This window comes from Dendropsophus ebraccatus, chromosome 11, assembly GCF_027789765.1.
Source record: "Dendropsophus ebraccatus isolate aDenEbr1 chromosome 11, aDenEbr1.pat, whole genome shotgun sequence".
Classification (NCBI taxonomy): domain Eukaryota; kingdom Metazoa; phylum Chordata; class Amphibia; order Anura; family Hylidae; genus Dendropsophus; species Dendropsophus ebraccatus.
In genome coordinates, this window is record NC_091464.1 from 37,824,096 (window position 1) to 37,842,660 (window position 18,565).

General features: G+C 41.1%; 1 protein-coding gene across 4 annotated transcripts in view; it reads right to left on the bottom strand.

The window, feature by feature from the left end:
- PHKA2 (phosphorylase kinase regulatory subunit alpha 2) overlaps nucleotides 1-18,565 on the bottom strand; it is an 87,339-nt gene that overhangs the window by 32,838 nt on the left and 35,936 nt on the right. For all 4 annotated transcript variants that reach the window (XM_069946100.1, XM_069946099.1, XM_069946098.1 and 1 more), the window contains exons 8-19: nucleotides 17,962-18,108; nucleotides 15,537-15,590; nucleotides 14,687-14,809; nucleotides 11,681-11,776; nucleotides 11,475-11,582; nucleotides 10,869-10,947; nucleotides 9,072-9,206; nucleotides 7,923-8,032; nucleotides 4,488-4,632; nucleotides 3,240-3,318; nucleotides 2,153-2,328; nucleotides 1,661-1,837 (exon numbers count right to left, since the gene is read on the bottom strand). In XM_069946100.1, coding sequence (XP_069802201.1) covers nucleotides 1,661-1,837; nucleotides 2,153-2,328; nucleotides 3,240-3,318; nucleotides 4,488-4,632; nucleotides 7,923-8,032; nucleotides 9,072-9,206; nucleotides 10,869-10,947; nucleotides 11,475-11,582; nucleotides 11,681-11,776; nucleotides 14,687-14,809; nucleotides 15,537-15,590; nucleotides 17,962-18,108 — 1,429 coding nt within the window. The remainder of the gene's footprint in view (nucleotides 1-1,660; nucleotides 1,838-2,152; nucleotides 2,329-3,239; nucleotides 3,319-4,487; nucleotides 4,633-7,922; nucleotides 8,033-9,071; nucleotides 9,207-10,868; nucleotides 10,948-11,474; nucleotides 11,583-11,680; nucleotides 11,777-14,686; nucleotides 14,810-15,536; nucleotides 15,591-17,961; nucleotides 18,109-18,565) is intronic.

The window sequence follows — 18,565 nt, forward strand, 5'->3', positions numbered from 1 at the left end:
TGACTTGCAATGCTGACTTTGAACCAGGACTTGAGGTAGAGACTTTCCTTGCCCCATATTTGCCACCCTCCCCGTATATGAGACATGCCTTGACCACTACTGCGCTGGAGTCGTATGATAGCTTAGTCCCAGCGGTTGAACAATTGGCTACGACCTTGTTACATTATAGGCAGCTTTCTCATTTCTACACGTCTAACAAACAGACGTTACGTCTGCACAGAGACTTAACTGACTTTGATGAGCTGTGTGAGGCGAGCTCGCCCCCGAGACACACGGTTTCTCAAATGCAAACTGCTTCCAAACCACCTATCCCTGTATTCCAGCGAGGATGGCAAAGTGACCTTTCTCGTACATTGACAGACACTGACTAGGGAAAGGCATTTTTCTTTTGTCATAAGTCATCTGTGTCCACCAAGTACCAGGAAACAAATGATAAAGTTTTATCCAGGAGGTATAGGGTTCCTACTCTTCTCCACTCTTTCTACCCCAATGTTCCTGATACTTGCTGGCGCTGCCATTTGGATCAGGGGACTATGTTGCACATCTGGTGGACGTGTACACAATTACAGCCCTTTAGGTGCAAGGTGGTGGAGAAGATAACGGGTGTGCACCTGCAGTGTGACCCTACTGTTGTACTGCTCATGGTACTCCCTAAGGGCTCAGCCACACTAGCGTTTTTCTTTGTTTCTAACGGATCCGTCCATATTAATTAAACGGATGAGCATAAACTGATGAGCAGACTGATGCAAACTGATTGCAAAATGTTCATCTTTTTTTAATGGTCCGTTTGTATTTTGGCTTAAAAAACCTGACTTTTGTACATCAGTTTGCATCCGTTTGCATCAGTCAGCATCCGTTTTTTTTCTATCCGTTTATTTTTCTTCTTTGGTTTCTTGCTGCTTCTGCGCATGCTCAGTGCAAAAACGGATGAAAAAAAAACGGATGTGAACGGAAATACCTTCCGTTTTAGATCCGTCCTCATTGACTACAATGTAAAAAAAAAAAAACGGAAGTGCACTTTCCGTTCGTGATCCGTTTTTTTAAGCGGAAAGAAAAATACTGCAAACACAATTTTTTTCTTCCGTTCCAAAAAACGGATCTTGAACGGATTGCATGCAAACGGAGCACAATTAGGGCAAACGGAGCACACTAAAATAGCATGGGAATCTATGGGGATTTTAACGGATCCGACAGTTTCCGTTTTGCTTACTCCAAAACGGAAAAGGTAGACGGAATGGTGCCAGATGGTCAAACGCTGATGTAAACGTAGCCTAAGAAACCTATAATTTGTTATCTTCTTTCTGCTGCCCATAGGGTTATCCCTAGTAGTCTGTTCGGAGTGAGCAGTGCTAGCCTTTTGATTCATTATGTCTTGAGTTCTGCTCTCCTCTGACCCTTGAACCTTGTTTTTATCGTACCCCTCCCCCTCCCTTGCCCTATTTCCTTTTCTTGTTTCTGTATCCTTGACAAAAAAAGCCTTAATAAAATGAAATATGAAAATAAAAAAAAAGGTAAATGTATTAATGTGATACAGTAAGACGGAACAATTTACATGTGTGGTGTATAGATGTAATTTTGCATTTTTTTTTTTTACGTAACTACAAGAAATGATATGACTGCTAACAAACAAAAATGTATCTTGCTATAAAACTCTACTCACTAGGTACTTCCAGGCCCTTTGACTTGGCCATTAAGGAGAGTATATCACGGGTGGAATGGAGCGCACTAAATGCATGGTACTGGGATGAGGTAGTAGAGGTGGGAGGTAAATGTGTTGTTGAGGCCACACTTTGCTGCAAGTGGTTTATGTACTGATCAAGTTCATCCAGTGCATCATCTGAAAAGAAAGCATAATAATATCATATTAAAAAAGCAAACAACAATAATGTATCTCATACATGGTCGTATGGGGTTCTCTGAATCTCTGAACCGTTGTATGAACCCTCTACTGTAGCTTGAAATACAAGGTTACTGTTCATTTTTCTTTTTTGCCTGTATATCACAGAATAGGTGTTATTAAAAAATAATATACAGACTATTTTTTATTTTGTATCATTTTCCAAAACCTCTCATACAGCATTCTCAAATACTGCTGCAGATACAATAGCGCTGGCTGAGGATATTAAATCTCCCAGCATTCTCTAATCCTTACCACTTTCACTGTTGTCCACTTGAAATTCTCTTAGTTCATACTCATAGTCATTGTCAGGACTATAATTGCCTTCACTACTTTCATCCAAAAGCCTTTCATCACAGTCAGAATCCAGGAAACTTAGGTGAGTGAAAAATGATGTCGTAAGAAAATCGGATAGCCTGCCGTGTTTCACTCTAAAAAGAAAACACAGGAGTGGATTAGGGCATAAAAATACTGTATGAGTTGTAATTCACATCATATTTCAGATAGATTTCTCAGAATTGGTTCTCTGTGTGTGAATTCGGCTGAAATAACACAGGATTCATCCTGTTACCAGTATTACCCGGCTTCATGCTTTCTCCTGTTTCCTCCTCTCTGGTGCTCGTGGGGTTAAGCTTTCAGGTGTTGCTATCTGGCTCCTGAGACTTGGTCCATTCAGAGCACAGGGAGGGCTCCCTGGTTGCTATTGGTCTCTAACTCTGCTGTCAGACTCCTTGTCCCTATCAGGGGCTGGGGCGGGAGTTCTGGTAGCATTTAGTCGGGTCGGTTACACCCAGTAGTTGCCAGTTTATGGCCGCATTCACACGTTCTGTTAAGTTGTCTGCTTTGTATTGGGCTATTCACATGTTCAGCGTTTTTTTACGGATCTCCAATCCATTCTGTTTAAACATAGGACATGTCATAACTCGGAACGGAAGCACAGCACAGATTCCCCATAGAAATCTATGAGATTTAACACATATATTACCATGATTTCATGTATAATTGTAAATGAGTGTTAGCCATATTGTATTCACTGAACACCAAGCACACCCTATGCAGAATTATTCCCGATTCTGTGATAGAACCAGGGACTGATACACAGTAGTGAGCAGATCCAACTCCTGTGTGGTATTTCAAATCATTACAAATGAATGTTATGGGAAAACCTCAAAACTTCAAATGATGTTACAGTCAGTTCAGCACTGTAATGCCGCAGCATCACTATAAACCTTACAACTCAATAGCTGCCAGACACATTTAAAAATAAAGGAAATATTTTCTATCCGACAATGTTACAATCCGACAATGAAACTGCTACAGTTCATGGGAACAATTTACATACCTTGCACCTCCAAAATAACCATCCTCAAGTTTTCTTACTGTAGACAGAACAGCTGGATCTATGTCTGTGCCATCGTCATCTGAAATACAAATTAGGTCCATACTTACTACTGTTCTGTAGTAATATGGATTTACCAGGTATCTTCACTATAGTCATATGCAGACCACAAATAAGATGGACCCCTAGATCCCCTCTCAGAAACCTACTGCTTACTTCATTTTTTTTTTTTTTTTTTATAATTTTTGGTGGATTGAAAAGTCTGCTATACTGCACATCCAATGGATCCTACTGATGTAAATGGGATCTGTTAATGTATTTTATGCTTCCATATGTTCAAGGCAGATCTATTAAAAGAAATAACTAGCGCTAGATTACAAAGAAACATTCCCCCAAACTTTCTAATCAATGATTATCCTTAAAAGTGTCACTATTGCTGTTGTCATAATTCTCAAAATCTAAATCAACAATAGATGTGATATAAAGCAAGTTTGCAATTTAGATTCATTAATTTTTGTTTAGTTATCATGCTTTAAAACAAAGCTGTACTTACTTGTATCCAGGTCCAGTCTCCGGAAGGCAGATTTTTTGTGTTGTGCTGGTTAAAAAAAGACACCAAATGCAGGAAGTCCCTGTCATCTGACAGCTCACAGAGAAGACTCTAACCGTAACTCTCTGCACTGGCTGGGACTTCCTGCGTTTTATCTCTTCAGTAGACTGGACCTGGATACAAGTAAGTATAGCTTTGTTTTAAAGCACTATAATTGGAAAAAAAAATTATGAATGTAAATTGCAACATTTCTTCAAATCGCATCCCCTGATCATTTAGATTTTAAAAGATATGACGACAGGCACACTTTAAGGGACTGCCCAGTTTAACATCCCATTTTATATACCATATTAGAGTTAAAAGAAAGGTATCAATGTTCAGGATCCTCATCTCTTGGCGTGGGAAGGCGAGCAGTTACAAAGAACATCTCACACTTTGGATTAACTGTCCTGCCCTGCATAACATGGGTACTGACGTGAAAAGGCACTGAGTAATGCTTTATCTCCCATGTGGAGGTGCTGTAGGGAAACTTACTGGTAGATTTCCCTACAGATTACAGATGGGTGGAACTCCTTAAAGGAATCCTTCTAACAAGTAGACATTATACAAACCAGATAACCCCTTTAGCTTCTAAACATAATATAACAGCAGCCTGACGATTTAAGCTCTGCAAACGTAGTGTAGAAAGAAGTCGTCATTACTCAGCATGGCGTGAGTGATGGGGAAGGTGAGGGTTGGCCTTCCTGTCATCCTCCAGCATGAAGTCAGGTATGCCAGCTCAGTCCTGAGCATTTCAACAATCATCCTGCTGTCCAGGGCTAGGTAGAAGTGGTGCTGATCTGTGAACTATATGAGGAAGCCAGAGATAGAGATGTCTCAGTTCTCTATGTATTATATATGAACAAGGGTTCAGCAAGTAAATGGACAGAAGAAACTTTACTAGGAAACTGAGAATGGGATAAAATGTGATTTTTATAGGGAAGAATGTATAAGAAATATTGTCTATATGATATAACACATGAAATGCACAGGACAGACATTTGTGAAAAGCTGTGAAAAAAAACCTGCATGCAGGTATACACTTTTCCATGTTTCTTTGGTGCATTAATGTACTTTGCACATTAGGAATTTTAAATGACAAAAATTTATGGGAAGGGGTAACATGTAAATAGTCTCAAGAAGGCCGGCACCCATGTTTGGTAAAAAAAAAAAACAGCACTGCATGGAATGCTTTTCCTCAATGGCATCTTAATGACTCAAGACTCTGACACAGACGTTAGCATAGTCTAAAGTTGTTTAACTTAACACAAATCTAATACCATGTTGGTATTAGATTTTCTTTATTAACCCCTTCAAGACGAGCCCATTGATGCACGGACGTCCAGGTAAAATTAATACAATGTTTCTCCCCGCCTTTTAAGAGCCATAGCGCTTTTATTTTTCCACCTACAGGGTTGTTGGGGTGTCACTTTTTGCGCCATGTTCTCTAGTTTTTATTAAAGGACAACTCCGGCGGGACCTAAAAAAAATAAAAAACACAGACACACACACAGATCATACTCACCATCCCTCCGGTGACGATTGGCCCTTGAATCTGCCACCGTCCGCGACTCCGTCACCTCCAGCCGCCGTCTTCGGAACTTCCTCACTTCCGGGTTTGTGTGAAGTGAATGGGAGAGAAAAGGCTGCCGATGCGCATGCGCACCAGCAGCCTTTTCATTGGCTGGAGCGCATCATATGGCTTCCAGCAAGCTCAGCCAATCGGGGCTGAGCAAGCTGGAAGCCATGTGATGCGCTCCAGCCAAGGAAAAGGCTGCTGGTGCGCAAATGCACCAGCAGCCTTTTCTCTCCCATTCACTTTACATGAAGACGCCGAGGAGGATGAAGACCTGGCCCACCCGCTGCTGTGACAACATCGTCACAAAATGGCGCCCGTAATCGCGTATGTATACTTTATTTAACTTCCGGGGCGGGTGGGGGTTGGTGTTTGGTCAGGGTCGGAAAGGGGGGGATCGGGGCCGGAGCGCTTACTTAGACACATTGCAAAGTTACAGTATATAACTTTATATAAATAAGCTAAAAAAGAAAAACGCCGGAGTTGCCCTTAAATATCATATTAGTGTAACAGAAAAATTTTATTGCTTTTTATTAATTTTTTCTGATATATAATTAGAAAAAAACAGCAATCTTGGTGTTTTTTTTTCTCTTTCATTTACGCCATTCACCGTGTGGGAACAATAATGTTATATTTTAATAGATCGGACAATTCCACATGCTACGATATACAATGTGTTTATTTTTTAAAAATATTTTTAGTTTTATAATAGGCATGGGGGTATTTTCAACCTTTATTGGGAGGGGGGTTTATAAGGGTTTTTTTTTTAAATACTTTTAAAAACTTTTTTTTTATTACACTTTTTTTTATTACACTTTTATTTTACAGTAAAACATGCAATCATTAGATTGCATGTACTGATCTATGCTATACCATAGCATAGCATAGATCAGTGTTATTATTGATTTATGTATAGAGCCTATGTATAGATGACCGATCCGACAGCACGGAGGTAAGTGACTAATGCTGCGTTCACACGGAACGATTATCGCGCGAATTCGCATGATAACGATCAAATTAGAACGATAATTGTACGTGTAAACGCTCAGAACGATCAAACGACGAACGAGAAATTGTTCATTTTGATCTTACAACATGCTCTAAAATCCTTGTTCGTTCAGTCGTTCGCCGATTTAACCAATGTGTGAGATAGGCTTAAGCGATCGCAAAAAGAATTTCCGTACGATATATTGTACCGTCTAAATGCTGACCGTTAAGAAAAAAAAATCGTTACTACGACATCGTTAATCGTACGATTGGGCCAATTATCGTTTCGTGTAAACGCAGCATTACCCCCGCCCGCCCGCCAGTACAAGAGATTGGGTTCCAATTACTCCTTAAACAACACGATTGCTATAGATCACGGCATTTAAGGGGTTAATGAGAGACAACTGCCTCTCATTACCCTCGGCTCCCGGGACACTGATGTGTGCGGGGCCGCTCTCACTGCAGCAGTCCCGCACACATCAAACCCCTTCACAGTCAGGGATGTATATATACATTGGGGTATGTGCAGTAGGAACGTATATATACATGTTACTGACGTGAAGGGGTTAATAAACATTGTGTGATATTATTCTTGGATCCACATTCATATTAGATCTCAGCGCTATGGTTTTCATTTATCACATATTTTTTATCCACTCTGGTTGCTGTTGGAAAGACTTTACAGATTACATAAATGAGGTCCTGTGTCTAAATCCACATATGTGTCAGGTATAGAATGTGGAAGATTCCCACTGTCTGCTACTACATTCAGTATTACAAAATACATTGAAAGATTTCAAAATCACAAGGGGGAGCGTTTCCTGGATGGAAAACATTCACTCACACCAACTGTGTTTTGCAGTAAATGCAGAAAAAGCCATCTCAGAACAGATAACTATGCCATCTGGTGGTTCCCAGAATAAAATCTCACACACCAAGGCTATGTACTCTCGACGTAGAGAGAAGCTCAGACAACGGCCGTTGATTGAGCTTATCAGTACGTAGTGGGAACAAAGCCTTAGGGTCCTATTAGACAAAGCAATTTTTAACGAGATTGTTTATCGTTAACCTGAAATCGTTCTCCATATTACACAGAACGATAGTCGCTAGTTATGATTGTTACAACGATAGTAACTACAATTGTTTTCTCCATCTGATCCCAGCAAAAGAAGCAAACAAATGCGGAATTACTTCGAGCAATTAGCGAACAAATAGCTACGATTAACAATGATTTGGGCGTCAGATCTAAATCAACAATCAACGGCACATGAATGTTTTATCGATCGTGGCCTGCAAGTACACAACAAGTGTTGATAAATTGTTGACCCAGATTATGGGGGAGATTTATCAAGCATGGTGTAAAGTGAAACTGGGTCAGTTGCCCCTAGCAACCAATCAGATTCCACCTTTCATTTTGTAAAGAGTCTGTGAGGAATGAAAGGTGGAATCTGATTGGTTGCTAGGGGCAACTGAGCCAGTTTCACTTTACACCATGTTTGATAACTCTCCCCCAATATGTTTAGCATATACCAACCTGTGGAGTAAAAGTGAAGATCTGATTCCTAATGGTGTACAGTTTAGATGTTCCTAGGACTCCTATATGGCGATACGGGCGCCCACTTAGCTTCATGCCTTTATTGATTCCTATGAGCATGCACAGAATAAAATATTTATATTAAAAACATGGTAAAAAAATCACACTATAGAAACAGGTTGCAGGACAAGAAGACTGTCCATGACACAACTAGATAAGCAAAACCAAGACCTATGGTTTATCTTCCAACACAGTCTTAGGCTATGTTCACACAACGTATCTTTTCGTAGAAGTACGGTACTGCAGTAACGGCCGGGATGATCTTTTCAGAGACCGGCCGCTCCGTGACTCTACCGGGTCACGGAACGGCCGGTCTCTTACGCCATGTGAACATGGCCTAAGAGGTTAAGGACTCATTCACACATCTGTAGTGCTGTCCATAGCTGCAGACTCACAGCTACGGAGAGCAGTACGGATCTGATCCATACTTTTTCGCAATGCATGGACTCCATGCAGCACTTGCGGCCCATACTAGGTCCAACCACTATTTTTTGTGGCACGAATCACAGCCCTGTAACATGTACAGGTGCATGAATGGCACCATTCAACTAAATGGATCCCTAGTCTGTTCGCTATTGCAAACAGATTTTAGAGACATGTGAATAAAGCGCTATTCTCTAGGAAGACAGGGATGTATCTAAGCGGGAAGCGGGTGAGGGAAGTTGCGATCATCATGTGAGAGTAAAACCCTCCTACATGCAATGTCCAATAACTGCACAGTGTCTCTGCAAAATCACGTGGTAATCGCAACTTATTCGGGACCCCAAGTCTCGAAAAGCTTTGATCGCCGGTGAGCTAAAGGCTTGAGCTGCTTTCTGTTTGCTGGACACACCCTTAAGACAAATCCTTTTAAGCAACAGATTCATTACCCCACCGTGACATCATAATGTCCAAATGAGACATCACAATGCCCCATTGTGACTTCACACTGTCCGATTGTGACATCAAAATTCCTCATTAAGGCATCACAATGTCTAAATGTCACATCATATTGCCCAATTGTGACATCACAATATCTTGATGTAACATCACAATCTCGCATCGTTTAATTACACTTACCATTGCCAAGACAAAGGTCCTCGTACTTACCAAGTTTTGCATAGAGATGGCTTAAAATTCTAGCTGGCTGCACTCGAAACGGTCGGACATCACTAAAGCTCTCTACATTAATGTCATGCTTTTTTAACATGTCCTTTATTTCTGTTGTTTCTGCTAGAACAGATACTGAAAAAGAGAACAATAAAAGAATAAAAAATGTGTATATATATATATATATATATATATATATATTATATGTTAGGAGTAGTCCAGTTTCTTTAAGTATATGTACAGTATGACAATACACACCAGTCAGCTATAACCCTAAGGGTGTGTTCACACTGAACAAATTCAGCGGAAGCTCTCCGCCGCGGAATACCGCCTGGCTCAGTGTCAATCAGTGTGTCTATGGGAGGGCTTGCGCCCCTCCACTCTCCGCTCAAAGAATTGACAAGTCAATTCTTTGACCGGAGAGCCGCAGAGAGTGGAGGTGCATGAGCCCTCCCATAGACACACTGATTGACACTGAGGCAGGCGGTATTCCGCAGCGGAGAGCTCTACAGCGGAATTCTGCTGAATTTGCTCAGTGTGAACATACCCTATGCACATTATCCTGTTTAATAATCACTTTATTCAGAGTCCTGAATACCTAGTTTGTATAGACATATGCAGCTATGTATTTGTATACTTGCTACTTTATATTAGTACACTTTTTGGTTCCTATGGCTCCTCTAGTAAACAGAATGTACAGCAAAGATAGTAATGCACCATATTTCCCAGAAAAATATATGTGATGTAAAAACTTTTGAGTGAAAAAGACACAGTATGCCAGGAGTGGCCTATTGGTTTATTGGCTAATCTGTAAGGTTATATCAGCAAGATAAGAGGAACAACATTTAACATATTTCAATTAATAAAACTCTGTACATACAGTACGCCTATGCATCAAGATACCAAAGCAATAAAACGGGTTTAAAATACCTCATTTATGACCACAAAAGTCTGTTTGCACAATTCTGCCCTTCTAAAGTGCCTTTTACATGGGCATTGCTAGAAACATACCTATGCCGACAATCGGCTCGTGTAAAAGTGCGGAGCACTGGTTTGCGGGCGCCTACAGCTGACAAATCTGTAAATGTCAGAGGACTTTAACCCTTCTACTGCCTTTTTACTAGTAAGAAATCCTTCGGTTTTATTGCTTTAGCCTATAGAAGATGTACCGCACAGTATACACAGTCTTAACATCTCTCAACACATGGAGCTTTCATCTGCCACAATGGGACAAGATACTGCGGCGCTAAACAATTATTCACAAAATAACACACATTACAAAGTTATACAACTTTGTAATGTATGTTATGTATGTGAATGGCCCCCTTCACAGTGTTTCCCCCCACGCCAGACCCGGAAGTGTGGTGCATTATACTCACCTAATTCGTGAGCAAAACTGTGCTCAGCCAATCGCAGCTGAGCACAGTTATGACGCGGCAGAGGGGGGCGGCACGAGGGACGGTCGGAGCGGTTCGGCCGGCCTCCTGAAGATGACATCATTGTCACAAGATGGGGGACGGGGGTCGACACATATCAGGTGAGTATAATGCACCACACTTACGGGTCTGGCGTGGGTGGGGGGAAACACGGAGAAGGGGGCCATTCACATACATAACACACATTACAAAGTTGTATAACTTTGTAATGTGTGTTATTTTGTGAATTATTGTTTAGCGCCACACTACCCCTTTAAAGTCAATGGTTAAGTTAGACATTATTCAAGAGTATATGCCAAATGTTCACCTTTACCCCACACATGGTATTACCTATTAAGTATAAACAAGCCCATGGTTATACCTTGTACTACTACGTCAGGTTTGAAAGCTGTTGAAAATCTTCTGTTTAAGGGATCAATTTCTCCAGGTGCTAAAAAGCCCTAGAAGGAAAAACACAAAGAGACGTTGATACTGCTGCACATCATATCTACTTAGCTAAATAGCCATCTCAGAAAATATCAATAAAAAAATTGCAATACACTGCAATAAAGTATACAATGACCAAAACTTAAAGGGGTTATCCAGTGCTACAAAAACATGGCCATTTTCTTTCAGAGAAAACATGACTTGTCTCCAGTTCAGGTGCGGTTTGCAATTAAGCTCCATTCACTTCAATGGAACTGATCAGCAAAACCCCGCCCAAGCTGGAGACAAGAGTGGTGCTGTCTGTGGAAGAAAGTGGCCATGTTTTTGTAGTGCTGGATAACCCCTTTAAGTTCTCCAGAAAAGAAGGGCAGCACAATATACATAAAAGAAGTCAATCAGGTGGTGGGTACAGGGATAGAAAACTTTCTACTGAAGGTCTTCTGTAATGGATTTCAGAAACTATCATTTCACTCTGTATAACATATAGATCCATCAGAAAAAAACACCAATGTCAGTGCCATATAAGTGTACTGTCTTATACCTCAGCAAGAAGCGATCCAAGAATATACAGAGACTGTCCCCACAAATGGGGCACTTTCCCAAGAGGAATACGGTCAACTGTATGGGGGTTATGATACTCCTCTTCAATCTATGGACACAGAACAATAACATAATATGTTATAAACCTACAGACCAATACAGAAGTGAACAAGGCTTTGTATGGATAAACCTCCACAATCTAACAACCTTGTTGTGGGGGACAGCATATAATTCTGGAACAAGACGAATCCCATTCTTTCCTCTGATAAGGATTCCTTCTAGAGCCTCTCTGTACTCCTGCAACTAAAAGAGGCAATATATAAACATCCAAAGTATTGTAAACTATATATAATTTTTTTGTAAAATAAACATGTCAATCCAGGGATGTGGTAGTATCTTGACTGAGATGAATATAACTCGAGTGTGATGAAGGCACCATAGTGTGTGTGCACTGTATATGCAGGTTGCACTCTACTGTGATGGTGTTACTACTATCACGTTTGTTTGTATTTATATGGGGGGCCGCTCTACTGTGATATAACAATGGTGTATGAGCTTATATACTGTGTCTTATTGTAGACCTGTCACTACATTTTATGTGTGCCTTTTAGCTAGCTTTCAAAAAAGATGATATCACAGTTGTATGTTTCTGTATTTATGGAGCCACACTGATTACTACGTTCAAACAACATGGAACAATTTTAGTCCTTAGATAGTAGAGCTGTAAGGTTGAGCCCAGTATTTAGTTGCCTGCTTGCTAACAGATTGACCCATCATACAAGCGTCCCCTAGTAGGACAAAATAAATAAAACAACCTATGGCTTTAATTGTCTGTGTTAGTGACTTGTTCAATGGGCAGTTTCTGTGGGGTTAAAGGGAAACTCCAGATCTGGATAACTACTGATTATTTGAATGTCCATTGTGTCTATATGATTTTTAACCTCAGTGTAATTCATTTGCAACCAGGAAGTGCCGGTCTCCGGGTGTATTACCTCCCCCCCCCCAATCTCTCTCTCTAGACTGGCCTGTCTCTCTCTCTGCGGGCCTGGCTTGCGGTAAAGAATAAACCCCTTATATACATCAGCAATATAAGACAGGCCTGTTAGTTTACATCACAGAGTCACCTGACATAATGTTTGTTCTCTCAAAAAACTCCAGCCAATAGCAGAACATCACTTGTAGCACCAATCCAGCTACTTGGATAAGAGAGGGCTGGACAAGTGCACATTCAAAAATTGTGCTATTTTTGTCCTGATTCTGTAAAAATTGTGGCAAAATACCACTAATTAAATGGGCCTGGCCCATGGAGAGAGAGGCGGATCACATGATCTTCGCCTCGTGAATTGCGGGGAACTGGAGGGAGCAGATGGACATTAGAGACGATGTGGATGCAACGGAGGGATGTTATTAGCACATCCTGGTTGCAAATGAACTGCAAGTAAAGCAAAACTGCGCCGAGAAGGTTATAAATCATAGACATGTCTATATAACTTTTCATGGACATTTAAATAATCAGTACTTATCCTGATCTGGAGTTCCCCTCTAACAAGTCACAGGAACTAGGAAGCAGTGGTAGGAGCTTGAAGCAGGAGACTTTCAGCTTCAAGGAATCGGGGCAGGTAAGTATGATTGTTTGATTTTATATCAATCTGAGCCATTAGATTTTTTTTCAGGGATTGGACAGCGCCTTTAAAGCGACTCTGTATCCACAATCTGACCCCCCCAAACCACTTGTACCTTCGGATAGCTGCTTTTAATCCAAGATCTGTCCTGCGGTCTGTTTGGCAGGTGATGCAGTTATTGTCATAAAAACATAAATTTTAAAATTGCAGCTCCGTGACCTATGGGCGTATCTGTGCCCTAACTTTGCACCACCCCACCGTCACCTCCTCCCCACCCTCCTCATCATTAGGAATGCTCCAGGCAGATTGCCTCCTATTCACCACCTGTGTTACCACAGGACATGGGCTGGATTGTTAAGACACCTGAGCAATGTTCAAACAGAAGTAAATGTTCCAGTGGCATTCCTAATGATGAAGAGGGTGGGGAGGAAGGACGGAGGGGTGGAGCAAAGTTAGGGCACAGATACGTCCCTAGGGCACGGGGCTGCAATTTTAAAAGAATTTTTTTATGACAATAACTGCGTCACCTGCCAAAGGGACCGCAGGGCAGATCTTGGATTAAAAGCAGCTATCTGAAGGTACAAGCGGTTGGGGGGGGGGGGGGTCAGATTGTGGGTACAGAGTCGCTTTAAAGGGGTATTCCTCTCAAACATGACTTTTGATATGTTGCTTCCCATGGTGAGACTAACAATTCCTTCCATACTTGTTATTATCTATTCTGTCTCCTTTCCCCAGTTCTCAGTTGCTGTTTTCTGCTGAAGACACAAAAAGCTGTTCTCTCTGGCTCCCCCTCCTCCCTTCTGAGATAGCTGATGTAAACAAGTCCCTAGCAGGCTGTATCTGCAACATTGTAGCTTCTCTGTAATGCTGGGAGGGTTAATCACAATGAATTCATCAGCAACGTGACCTCAGAATAACCCCCCGAGCATTACAAAGAAGCTACAATGCTGCAGATAAAGCTAGCCAGGGACTTGTTTAGATCAGCTGTCTCAGGGAATGGGGGGAGAAGAAAGAGAGAAAAGCTCACACACAGCAGCAGAAAGCAGCAGCTGAGCACTGGCTGAAGGAGACTGAACAGATAATAACAAGTATGGAAGGAATTGTTAGTCTAACCATGGGCAGCAACATATCAAAAGTTATGTATGAGTGGAATACCCCTTTAAATATTCATATAGTCTTGTATTGTCTCTTAAAACATACTGGCATAAAGCTTTTGAGAGATAAGTGGCAGGACAGTATTAAAAAGGGCAATATAATATTCTCTTTCTACAGTATGTCCTGTGTGTTAAAGGGCTAAGGCTTATTATAATGATGTCACAATAGTGGGTTATTACTTTGCAGTTATAAACTGACATGTACTGTAAGTCATTGTCTGTATGTTTGCTCTCATGGGTTTCTCTGCATTGTGCAGCAGAGTTGTACTGACTGGCTTAGCTGTGGTGTTATGATCATACAATAGTGTTGTGTCTGTAAGCAAAGTTCTATTGTCTCTGTGTATTGGTGAGTTATTGTTCATTATACACAATGTCACAATGGTAAGTATTATTCTTTGTGTACTGACGCAACTCTCTTCGGTTTGTTTCTCTCTTACCTGAACTTGGTCTCCATTAAATATGCCATCGATGACTAGATAAGTCCAGAATATCGGCCACTCACATTCAATGTTCTCAAACAACTTCAGCTCTGTTGAGTCGTAATGTAACCTAGATGGGTCCTGGCAATATTTAAACAAAACTGGTTAGAAGTTTATATCAGACTTGCAGTTAACAAATCCCTAAATTTGATCTATGAATTATAAAATTCATCCAATATACTATATAGAGAACTGGATTACATATGAAATGCATTTAGTGAAAATGGAGGGCACGGAACATTAAAGGGGTTATCCAGCGCTACAAAAACATGGCCACTTTCTTCCAGTAACAGCCCCACTCTTGTCTCCAGCTTAGGCAGGATTTTGCTGCTCAGTTCCATTAAAGTGAATGGAGCTTAATTGCAAACCGCACCTGAACTGGAGACAAGAGTCATGTTGTCTCTGAAAGAAAGTGGCCATGTTTTTGTAGCGCTGGATAACCCCTTTAAACATGCTAATATTAGTGAAGGTAGCTTCTGCCAGGCAAGAATAATACAGTATTATTACATGGTGACCATCCAAATGCATAGCCATCTATGAAATACATGGATGGCTGGGTCCACCAGTCTTAAGGGGGGGATGGGGGCTCTTGTATAGTCCCCTCTTTGCCCTGGACAGAGCTTCTATGACAGCTATATGCCTAAGAGAGACCCACATACAAATAGGCTCCATTTTACTTTTACCAGTATAGCCATTTTCTAAAATTAACTTTATTTTTATTAAATTCTACTTTGTTTACAGATGAAAATCTACTCTTACCTTCCGGAAACCATCCACAAGCTGCCGAATTACTTGGCATAGTTCTTACCTCTCTTGGGGTTTTATAACCATCTCGGAGGAATCGACAACAGCCATATCTTCCCTTAAAGAAAAATAAATTTCAGTGGTGAGGACATATACCAACTAAACATTAAGGCTATGCTCACACAGTGTAAAATAAAGGTAAAATACGGCTGCAAGTTTAAGGTAAAAATATGCTTATATTTTCAACATAATAATGCGCTCATTGAAGTCAATGGGAAATTGGACGATGTATAGGGTAACGGCCATAATTGATTGTAGCTGGCCAAATAATGAATATGCTAAATATATAAAATACAGCTGTTTTTTTCCCCCCATCTGTTCACACTTTGGCCCAGATATACTAATGTGTCTCTGCCAAAGTTCTGGCTAAAAAAGAAATTTCTCTACATTTAGGGCCAAATTAGACGCCCTGATATTTCATTGTGAGCGCCGATCTACTAGACTGCCACTCCCTTACCGAGCCTATCCACAGCTTGATAATTGTGTGTGAGAGCTGCACAGACATTGTTATCTTTTTAGCCACGTTGCCTGCCCCCTGCAGCTGCTGCTGGCCTGACTCTTCAGTGACAAGCTATTCAGCCAGTGACCGAGACGGGACCGCCCTGCGACCAGTGATTGGTTGAGCGGCCTGTCACTGAAGAAATGGTACCAGAAGTCTTAGTGGTGGCTGTGGTGAGCAGGGAAAGCAGGGGAAAGGAAGCATGACACAGTGGGGGAGCCCGGGTAAGCATAAACTTTATTATTTTTATTACACTATCATGAGCCATGCTTTGATTATACGAGCAATGCGCGGTCAGCAAATGATGATTTTTAAACATGCTTAATTTTGTGTATGCAAAAGGGGGCATGGTCTAAGTTTCACCAAAGAATGCAACTGAATGTGTTTGATTCAGACTTTGGCAAATGGGGGATGGACTGAGTGGACCAAATGAACGAAACTGTGTAAAATAAATAAAACTGGTGTAAATTGCAAACAGCAACCAATCACAGCTCAGCTTTTATTTCACCAGAGCTGACAGCTGAGCTGTGATTGGTTGCTGTGGGCAGTTTACACCAGTTTTTATTTTAAACAGTTTGATAAATATGGGATAGTAATATGTGCCAAAACTCTGACTCTGATTCTAGCGCAGTTTAAGGGTGCCTTCACACGTACCGTATCGCTGCGTTTTTAACGCTGCGTTTTTGGTGAGATTTTTACATGCGCGTTTTGATTTTCACATGATTTTCATGTGAAAATCAAAACTCGCATGTAAAAATCGCACCAAAAACGCAGCGATAAAAACGCAGCGATACGGTACGTGTGAAGCTACCCTAAGGCTATGTTCACACACTGTCCTATTTTTTTTCCAATTAACACTACATTGCAAACAACAGCCGTTGTTTCACAGAATGTATTGAACAATGGCCGTTGCTTAACTACAGCTATCAAAATAATGTTCATGCCATTTATTTCTGGCTGTTGCCCATAGACTTTAATGCAATTTTTCATGTAAAACAATGGCTGTTGATTATACGTAGTGAGAACATAGCCTTGGCCAACTAATAGTCTAAACTTAGACTAGGCGGTCTAGGAATGTGAAAGAATTATAAAAAGGACTGGTACACTTTAAGGGCATGTTCACAATAAGCAAACCAAGCAGAAATTGTGAGTAGAAACTTGCATCTTGAACTCTGCTCGGAATCCCACCTGCCTCACTGTCTAAATGTCATGTCTCACTTTCCGCTCAAAGAATTGACATTAAATTTCCACCTGTCTTGCTCAGTGTGAACATACCCTAATAAGACTAGTTTAAGTGTCTAGTCTACGTTTACATTGTCTAGAAATTAGACAGCTTATTCAATCTGAGCCATTATTTCCAGCAGGTTGCACCTATAAACATTAGCACCTGAGGGTCTGGTGGGATTACCTGTGGTGGTCTGAGGTACAACAGTGGCTAATGATATATCTTAATAGGAATTTAAGTCCTGTTCTTTTGCTACAGAGCTCCAAATCTTCTCCTTCCCTTTACACAGTCATGGAGAGGCAAGGGCGGGAGATAATCACTGCATACAGATTTAGGCCATGTTCACAGACAATGACACTCAAAAACAACAGACGTTGCATTGAGTGTCAAACAACAGCCGTGGTTGCATTGAAAATTGGACTAAAATCAACACACAACGGCTGGAAATAATTGACAAGTTAATTATTTCAACACCCGTAGCAAATCATCAATATATTGTGTGAACAACAACAGTTGTTTGCATTGACTTGTTTGCATTGACTTCAATGCAACACATTCCACTATGAAAAGGACGTCCGTTGTTTTAATTGAAAAGAACGGCTGTTCTTGTCATGAAAAATATGTTGTGCCTTATAAAGTTCCCAAGGGAGCAGATAGACTCCTACATTGCCCCTCTTTCGATGACCCAAGAAACAAAATACATACTTGTAACTTTGTGATGATTTCATTCTTGGTCACATTAACCAGGTTTATATCTTCCACTGCAAATGCTGGGTAGGAGATGATGGAAAGCAGACCGGCGTCAATCTCTTTAGAAGTGGATGCTCGTGGCAGCATGGAATACAGGATTGACTGGAAATGGAAGAAAACACATAGAGGTCCAAATAAAAACACCATAGAAGGAGATTCCCTATCTTTCCCTATGGGTGTTCTTAGTACGTGATGACAGACTAGCTTCAGCTAAGATCAAGGCCAACAGATAAGCCCTGCTTAAGCGATCTCCCAGAGCAAGCGAGTGCCGACCTGTCAGGTCCTCATTCCCTGCTTTGTGCCGATGCTAATACATGCACCAACAGCGAGCGGGTAAGTGCAGGCGGGGGGGTGGGTGGGCGCGGATCTAAAGACTGTCCGGGGAGCCCATAAGGGATAGCTTGTCTTTCAACATGCTGAAAGACAATGAAAGGCAACGATAAGCCTTTTATTATATAATGCGATTATCGTCCGTATCGGCCAAATACGGACGATAATCGCTTTGTGTTAGAGGGCCTTAATACATGTCTGCAAATGTGACATCAAGAATAGCCATATT